This window comes from Asterias rubens, chromosome 10 (genome assembly GCF_902459465.1).
Source record: "Asterias rubens chromosome 10, eAstRub1.3, whole genome shotgun sequence".
NCBI lineage: Eukaryota > Metazoa > Echinodermata > Asteroidea > Forcipulatida > Asteriidae > Asterias > Asterias rubens.
The window spans coordinates 3,471,903-3,481,920 of NC_047071.1; the positions used below are offsets into that span (position 1 = coordinate 3,471,903).

The window sequence follows — 10,018 nt, forward strand, 5'->3', positions numbered from 1 at the left end:
AAATTTATTATCAAACATTCGCAGCAAATGTTTTGGTAGTAAATAATATTTAAAACAAATTGACATCTTAAAAAAAGCAATGCGGAAAAACAGAATGTGTGCCCAACTCTGGGTTATGTACATGTAATTATTGAATTTTTATTTTATTTTAAATTTTTAAAAAGAAGTTCTCTTTCTTTGGCATCTTACTATTTCCATCTAGGCAAAACACTCCATACACTGTTTGGAGTGCATTCATACACTAATCTGAGAAATGGGCCTTTTATTTTCAATAATTGTCATGAGCTGAAATAGTGATATATCTTGGAGGGAGAAACAATGGGTAGCTCAAAAGCAGTCAAATTGCAGTATTCTTGAAAGGTGAAATTTTTCAGGAAAGTCAGTCCCAGTGCAGTTTTTTCAATCTGTTAGTTTTAAAAATTATGTTTGGAACATTTTAAATTTTTTTTTTGATTCAGTCCCTGTAATGTTGTGATGTCATGATGTAATCAATTCATTTCTTATTTTTATCGTTCAGGTTGCCGTTTCCCTGGCTTCTATTTAACGCCATTCAACTCGGCGAAGCTGTTGTAGTCAACAGTACTGGCTTGTTTTGTTCAGTCTTTCTACTCTTTGCATTGTTACTACTAGTCATCTTCATCATAGCAGTCAGCAAATGGAAAATGACCAAGACCTTTGGTGCAGCCATGTTTGTTCTTTATGCTTTCTTCATCACAATCAGTTTACTTCTGGAGCTTGATTACATCCCATGCCTTCTCCAATCAAGTTAAAACATAACCCCCAAATAAACTGCAAGTTAAAACATAACGACCAAATAAACTGCTCCAAAGCCTGGCTCAGAGATTCACAAATGTTTGATTGGCATCAATCAATAATTTCAGTGTTATAAACTGGTAGCCCGCATAAGTTTTAGGGTTAAAAATTTAGATTTTAAAGTTCCTCTAAAAGTGAGATTTTTTATGTGGCTCCTATTCTGTTTAAATAATAGTATAGGACTATGGGTCAGAATTTATGTGCATTTTTTTGAGACTTTCATTGCAAAACAATATCATTTGTAAACTACTTTAGATGTAATTTAACAGGATGCTCTTGTTGAGTGCAAGGCGATTTAAAATCAAAGATTTTATTTTAACATGGTCTAGGGTCACAGCAAGAATGGAGTAATTAGAAATCAGGAACTAGGATTTAATCTGTTACAGTCTGTAAGAGTTGGTTGAACCAATTCCAACAGTTTTTACAGGAAAGCTTAAACCTCAAATTGTAAAATATGGCCAGAAAGAAACGCTGTGAATAAGAAGGAAAGTGGGGCTAGGGATTGTCTGATGCTAATAACTAGGATAAGATTGAACTGTCCTAATTCTATTCAGTACACAGGAGGCCTTCTTAAACACATTGTCTCTGTCTACAATTTACTTTAGTCTGGACCATTTGGCTTTCCCCAGCCGCTCACGGCCAAAAACATGCACAGACCTTGGAAACATTTACAGGAGTAACTTCATTATACACACACTCTAGGAAACTGCCTACACATGGGTTGTTAATTTGCCTCCATATGAGATAACAGAGGAACCATAGCTAGGCTGGACTCCTTTACAACCCAGAAAGGGGGGGTGTGGTTATACCTCTGTTATAAAAAGGAGGGACAGAGGGAACCAATTTAGTTCATGCACATCAAATATAATGTAGAAATGTTCCCATAAATATTTACATGAAGAAATACTGAACAATTCTTAAAGATATAGACCGACTTGAGCAGCTGCTTGAGTGAACAAATGTTATTCAGATGCTACTTAAACTTGTATTATAATGTGTTTGTTTATCTATTAAATTTTTTAATTTTTATTTTCACACTTCTGATTGTTGCGTTTTTACCGATAAACAATTAATAAGACCCAACCTCAAGGTTTATAAATACTAGCTAATTCTCAGCCGTTGACAGAATGTGTGAAAATGGCAATATCTTTGACTTCATTTGTTGGAGGTTGCTTTGTTATACATCCATGTTGCAACCGAAACATTCAAATTAGTTTTAGCAAAAATCACTTTATTGCTTTTTTTCCAAGCTGGTATTTAAAAACAGCATCTTAACAACAATTGGGCCAAAAGAAAAGCATTCCATTTAGGAATAGACCATCTTTACAACAATTTGGCTGTAAGAAAAGCATGCCATTTAGGAATAAACCATCTTAACACCAATTGGGCCATCCATAAGAACATTTGTTCTCAAACATGGTGGTTAAATTTTATGTTATTTAATGATTTTTGCAATTTAAATAAACTATTTTCCCCCCAAATTATACATACAACCTGCACAATATATATTCACAAATTTCTGTGTATGTTTCATTTTGAACAGAAATGTAGAATTTAAAAATTGCAATTTTTATTCTGAGCTTAGAACACAATTTATATCAGTTTCATAGTATAGACCGAAACACGAACAATTTAATAAGAAAACAGAATATCAATCTGTACTCTTAATATTCTATTTTTGTATCAAGTGTGTATATGTAGATACTATGATTAAATAAATCAATAAATATAATATGTAATATAATACTAGGAAATAATGAATGTGCTACCAAAGTCCGGTGTTTTGACACTAAATTATAAATAAATACTAGAGAAACGTTCATATGGCTTCTATGTGTACAGTCTCATATGATTGGTGTGTTAGATTACATAGCAATACATTTCTTTCTAGGTAGAATCTAGTTTCTAAATACTGAATGTGTGCTATTGATAAAGGAATGGATGAACAGATATACGATGACGTGTATCAATCTGATTATTGGTCAATAACTCAGATTGATGGCTGCTGATTGGTTGATGATGACCTTTGACACTCATGTTGTCTTGTCTGTTTAAATTGAGTCCGAGTCTTAATTCATTGTAGAGTGGAGAGGGTTCCATTGAATTGTACATACTATAACCACTATCCAGTAGTCTTTCAAATCTAGATGTTAACTGGTCGACTGAGAAAGGGAAGTCAAAAACCCAACCATTGCTGTTATCTTTAAGCATACTAACAATTTATACAATGTATCTACTCCTTTTGAACAAAGACCTGTCAAGATAATGGGAGGTTTGTATAAAAGGGTTGTGTTTAATGTAATTACATCATTGAGCAGAAATGGTTCGTCACAAATTCTTTATTCTGTGCAATAATGTGTATATAAATGTACATGTAAACTGTATTAATGAATAAAATGTTTAATCTTCTATTGGTTTTTTTCAAATAATATTGCATGGGTTTCATAGGAGTGATAGAGATTTTTTTTTTTTTAAACAACATTCCACTAATTCTATAGTTTTATCATCTGCAGTTTGGTGATAGGCTTTGGCACACACCATCAGTAACTGAGCATGTATCTTGGTTTCAGATTATTGGTACTAGTGTATTCCCATACTAAGCATTCTTAGTTTGATAATTGAAGACATGCCTCTAAAATAAAACAAAATGGTTGGTTTGGAATTGTTATGGTTTAATCTTCCTATTTTTAAAGGCAGTGGACACTATTGGTAATTGTCAAAGACTAGCCTTCACAGTTGGTGTATCTCAACATATGCATAAAATAACAAACCTGTGAAAATTTTAGCTCAATCGGTCATCGAACTTGCGAGATAATAATGAAAGAAAGAAAAAACACCCTTGTCACACGAAGTTGTGTGTGTTTAGATGGTTGATTTCGAGACCTCAAGTTCTAAATCTGAGGTCTCAAAATTAAATTCATGGAAAATTACTTCTTTCTCGAAAACTATGGCACTTCAGAGGGAGCCGTTTCTCACAATGTTTTATGCTATCAAGTTCTCCCCATTACTCGTTACCAAGAAAGGTTTTATGCTAATAATTATTTTGAGTAGTCCACTGCCTTTAGGTCATTCTAGTGTAACGAATCGTGTTACTGTGTGCTTGTGTTTCATTTGATAAGTCACAGCACTGTGCTCCAATATTATTATGTTATACTTCTTCATTTATCGACAAACAAAGATGGATTGGAGTATTCAGCAGGAATCTTCCAGTTACCATGGTAACAGCTTCACTTAGTTAAAGTGTTGTGAGGTATTGTCATAACAAAGGTGACCTGGGACTTTCAACCAAACCGAACTAAAAAACAAACCGTAACAAATATTAACAACCAAATGCTTTAATATAGACAAATCACATTGAGTAATATTTGGTTTTTAGTTTTGAGTGGTACATGTAGGTGTGTTAAATTCTTAAAATAAATATGGGTAAAAATGTACTTTCTTGTTCCTACTCCTCGTATGTTATGATTGGTCTTGCTATAATAAGCGAACCTTGTGGTTACAAACGAGTCAAACCTTTTACTATTAATACTATCAAACAAGGTAGCAGACAACTGTTGCATGAGCTTAAAATATTATACAGTAAATAGTTAAGATGAGATGTCCTGATGTTTAAGACTCCTTCCAATTAAATAGCAATACATGTATAATTAATGTAAAGCACAATTCACTACATTTAAATCACCGTTTATGTGTTTCAGAAAGTCCAAATTGTGTTGTATAATCAAGAATTATTGTATATAATACTATTTTGTCTTAAAATGTAAAGATCTTTACACATTTCAACCTCTGTAATGATAAATTTGTGTTAAATATAAGATGACTAAGCACATTATTTTATAACATTAGACAATGTCAGTGGAAATCAAAAGGCAGATAATGGCCGCTTGCAAAGGTGAAAGTTCAATACATGACAATTTGTGACTTATTTCCCTTAGCACTTCATTAGTATTCAGCATTATAAAAATACTGATTTCCTCTTATTTTAAGGAACATATGTCTAAAAATGCGTTCAGGATGACAAGAATGAATGATAACCAAGGTAATAATAATAATAAAATGCAAAATATCGCAACCCATGCCAGAAGGTCTCAGAGTGCTTCACATAAAAGGAAACGGAAATCAAAAATGTTCCACAATTCAAACGCACAAAAATTGGTAGAAATTTACAATAGGGGAAACTTTCACACACAAAATAATATCGGCCATCAGATGAGTGAACAAACACACTTCTGAGATGGCCAGAATAGTACGACAAATCCTAAATCCAAAAGGTCACTGTTAGCTGAATATATGACCCAGTTTAGAGAAAGGTTTGTGTGTCGGTCTTGAGAAATTGTTGCCCAAGGTTTATCTAGAGTTGACAATCCTTGTCCAAAGATTGAAATCTTATGACCTCGGTATTGATGAAGATGCAAACTCTAATGCCTTATGGTCATCTTAGTCATGGCTTAAGAATCCGATCTAGTTTGTTTTCTTCTCAATGAATCTGACTCTGGGTGATCTTTGATTATGTGGGGTCCCCCCCCCCCAAACCTTGTATTCAGAAACTGATGGAATGGTTTAAATACTGATGTAACAGTTATTCAACTACGCAATTCAGCACAAAATGTTGATAATGCTTTTTCTAGAACCATTTGTTTGGCATTAAAGTGGTAAGAAGTTAAACTTATTACTGTGTAATTATCACTATGGAGGATGAAGCTAAAAAGTGTGCTGGGAAGAAGTAGTAGAAGATGGTGTGCAGTTGTAAATAGTGTGGTGTACAAAACAATATATTATATAAATTTCTTATTGATTTTAGCATGCATGTATAAAGTGTGAAAAGAAAGATTTATGCCTAACAAATGCTTGAACACATTAACATTTCTATTGCTCAAGAATTTCAATTTACATTCAAGTGCAATTTGACATTTTAGTTAAGAAGCTCATTATAGTTGGTTAATTCACAATGAAAGCAGCTTTAAATATTGAATGTGTATGTACTGTAACTACCTTGTATTTGATTATGATTATTTCTTATCTTAAATAATGTGCATGAGTGACTACTTCAAGAATATCGCACAATATTTTGGCTTCCATTAAAGCCTACCGATCAAAAACTGTGTGTTATTAAAAGGATGTAGATCACAAGAGCATGAATGTTTACAATGTACTATTTGACATTTAAACTGATTCACTATTTTTCAAATTCAGCCAATGACTGGGGAAAAAACACCACCAGTTACTTTAAAATTCACTCTGACACGGAAATTAGGATGGACACCTTTTGCTAAATTGAGCTTGACTGATTCTAAATTGGCAAGGCTTGAGGTAAACTCATTGTCCAGGCAGATTGCTTCTGGCGTCTACAAGGTTTTTCCCTTTCCTCTTTTTGCCTCTACTTCATTGATCTCTTTTTGTTTGCTCCAGAACTCAATACCACATGAGTTAATTTGATGGCGCACTGAGTTACCTTTGGATTGGAATTGCTATTGTGAATATTGAGGTCTTTTTTCAGCTCACCTCGGCAGAATTTACAATGGTTTACTTTTATGATTCCAGCTTTTAGTATTTAATGTGTTGGTGTGCCTGTATTTATTGAGTAACACAATGCAGTATTGATCTCTTCAATAATTTGTTCTTTTGAAACTGGAGTTGAACAGCTTTGATAAATTACATTCTGACTGATCTATTGCACAAGAAATAAATATGCAAAATAACCAAACTGTGAATCAGCATTTCTCCGCCCAGATAGTCTATTATTTTAAGTAATGTTGCAAAAAAGTGAGTAAAGAAATGGACGTATAAACCATTATGCATACTTGAAGATTTTGGTGTAACTTTTAAAATGTGAAGCATCTGAATTTAAAACTTAAAATGATAATTAGAAATGAGACTCTTAGGATATCATCGATAACGCATTAAAGGCAGTGGACACTATTGGTAATTACTCAAAATAATTATTGGCATAAAACCTTAATTGGTGACGAGTAATGGGGAGAGGTTGATAGTAAAAAACATTGTGAGAAACGGCTCCCTCTAAATTGACATAGCTTTCAAGAGTAATTTTCCACACATTTGATTTCGTGACCTTAGATTTAGAATTTGAGGTCTCAAAATCAACCATCTAAACGCACACAAATTCGTGTGACAAGGGTGTTTTTTCGTTCATTATTATCTCCCAACTTCGACGACCAATTGAACACAAATGTTCACAGGTTCGTTATTTTATGCATGAGTTGAGATACACCAAGTGAAAAGACTGGTCTTTGACAATTACCAATAGTGTCCAGTGTCTTTAAGAAACACAATGCAGCAAGAGCAGATTCAAGTGTGTCCTTGAGAAAACATGGTTGACATTTCAATTTAAAAATATACTTGGAAATGACTGCTTGACAAAAATGGTTTACATGTGAAATCTTTTAAGAAATATTATCAATCCATACATTGTGAAGTAAAATATCAATGTAACTATAAAGTGTAAGTATTGAGCCGATAGGATTCAGAGTTAAACTTATGATATTAAATATGTACATTATGTGCAACTTGTATAAACCACTCAGTTGTGAATGTATCATTCTTAATATGTTATTTAACATTGTTTTGGGATGAATTTTGCCAAACACAAAGATTCATGTGAACATGAGTGTTGTATATTGGCAGTTATTTATGTTGAGACATTACACTTTCCTTAGCAACTAATACAGGATTGATTCACATCTCATGATTAAAGCCATTGGACCCTTTCGGTAAACAGTCTTGTCCAAGGCCAACACTTCGTGTATCACAACTTCTATATCAAATAACAAACCTGTGAAAATTTGGGCTTAATCGGTCGTCGGAGTCGGGAGAAAATAACGGGAAAACCCACCCTTGTATCGGCGCGTTTCGCCGTGTCATGACATGTGTTTAAAATAAATCTGTAATTCTCATTAACGAGAATTGATATTGTTTAACTGTTTTCTCAAAAAGTAAAGCATTTCATGGAATAATATTTCAAGAGAAGTATTTCACCACTACCTTCTGTAAACCCTGTAAGTTATTTGTAAATCTGTGAACTTTTTTTTGTTTCTGCACCTAAAGGGTCCAATGGCTTTAAGCCATGATTTTATAAAAGACTTAGACATACAATTATGTCAAAACAGGAAAGGATCTAGGAAAGGGGATCAAGTTTCAACCATTTTTTTATGAGAATTTATGAGTTTCAGATTTTGGAAGAATGGTGTTAAATTTGAAGTGGTGAGACCAAGCTGTTATAGCTAGATCTATATTCCCCATCGTGAACCCATTACAAGTGATGCTTGATTAGCCCTTGGCTCTTGGTTTAGTGTAACCAAGCTGTTATAGCTAGATCTATATTCCCCATCGTGAACCTATTACAAGTGGTGCTTGATTAGCCCTTGGCTCTTGGTTTAGTGTAACCAAGCTGTTATAGCTAGATCTATATTCCCCATCGTGAACCTATTACAAGTGGTGCTTGATTAGCCATTGGCTCTTGGTTAAGTGTAACCAAGCTGTTATAGCTAGATCTATATTCCCCATCGTGAACCTATTACAAGTGGTGCTTGATTAGCCATTGGCTCTTGGTTAAGTGTAACCAAGCTGTTATAGCTAGATCTATATTCCCCATCGTTAACCTATTACAAGTGGTGCTTGATTAGCCATTGGCTCTTGGTTAAGTGTAACCAAGCTGTTATAGCTAGATCTATATTCCCCATCGTGAACCCATTACAAGTGGTGCTTGATTAGCCATTGGCTCTTGGTTAAGTGCAACCATTGTGATACCTGGACTTAAAAGCATCTGTCATTACTATTTAAAATCTACTTTCACTGCAGTCTACATTTACAGGGGCTTTTGACTTCATCAATTTATTTATGTTGGAAATTCAAGGCAGTGTTATGATGATTACCGTGCCAAGTTTTGACATAAATCTACATGTAGATTAAACGAAGTACATAAAAACCAACAATTACAGGGGTGTGTTGCCTTCAAATCACTACAAACAATTCTGATTGAATCTCCTTGGCACATGGAAATTTGAAATGATGGTTAAAAGCACAAAAATGATGATGCAATTCATGAGCTTCTGTAAAATAAATTTACCAAACATTTAAAAAATTATTACACTGCATTGGTTACCTGACAGTAATCAACACAAAAGAAGATTTTGTCTTTTATTGTGAATAATGATAAAACAAAACTATTTTTAGAAGCTACAATGCAAATAAGATGTCCGAATTCCCTGGCAATTCATCTCACCTCAAGATTGCTTCAATGTCTTGAGTGCTTTAAACAAGTCATAGTAATGGTATTTGAAGGTCGACATCATTGTGCATAAAGCAAGATGGAACTAAAGCATCTCGTCTTATCTGGTTCTTTTCTTTGTGTATGTGTGATAAGGAGGTTACCATGGTTATGGTTGTAATAGGCAACAATATTTAACTCCGCTTTATTTTAAGTGGATTTTCACTTCAAAATGAAGCTTGTAATGTTTTCCTTGAGTAAGATGCAAGGCTGCTATTTAACAAAGTAAAAACTATTAGAGATGTTAAATTTGCATCGGGGATAAAGAATATTAAATTTTTGTTTTTACCCATACACCGATGTGTGTCAGTAAAAACTGAAAAACAAGGCAACGTGGCTGGTTTTTATTTAATTTAAATCATGCTTCAAATGGCTCATAAAGTGTTAAAAAACAAATGGCTCGACCAACCTGAATAAATTCTGCCAAGTCTACATCCCAAGTCTGGCCCCTAAAAGATTGATTGAAACTGTAGATGTATTGAGCCTATATAGAGTAGGCCGGGCTTCTTTTATTTCACTCCTGATTATCTTGAAGGAGGTTGTTTTGGTTGGGATTGAGCGATTGAGCATACTGTTACATTACAGCCACACCCATTGAATACTTGCTCTGTTTACGGGGATGACTTACCTTATTAATATATATGGCAAAGTTAACCATTGTAGTAAAGGTAATCTCCCTAAATAACTTCATACAGATATGTTCAGTTATTTCAGTTAATTCGGTTAAAGGCAGTGGACACTCTTGGTATTAATTACTCAAAATAATTATTGCCATAAAACCTTACTTGGCAACGAGTAATGGGGAGCTGTTGATGGTATAAAATATTGTGATAAACGGCTCCCTCTGAAGTGCCATAGTTTTTAAAGAAAGACGTAATTTTCCACGAATTTGATTTCAAGACCTCAGATTTACAACTTGAG

At 33.8% G+C, this 10,018-nt stretch overlaps 1 protein-coding gene across 1 annotated transcript in view; it reads left to right on the forward strand.

Annotated features, from left to right (window-relative positions):
• Nucleotides 1-3,565, forward strand: part of LOC117295886 (sodium/potassium/calcium exchanger 2-like) — a 45,450-nt gene extending 41,885 nt beyond the window's left edge. The window contains exon 8 of the mRNA XM_033778673.1: nucleotides 518-3,565. Within this exon, the coding sequence (XP_033634564.1) occupies nucleotides 518-770 (253 nt within the window). The 3' untranslated portion in view covers nucleotides 771-3,565. The remainder of the gene's footprint in view (nucleotides 1-517) is intronic.
• Nucleotides 3,566-10,018: the final 6,453 nt, after the last annotated feature.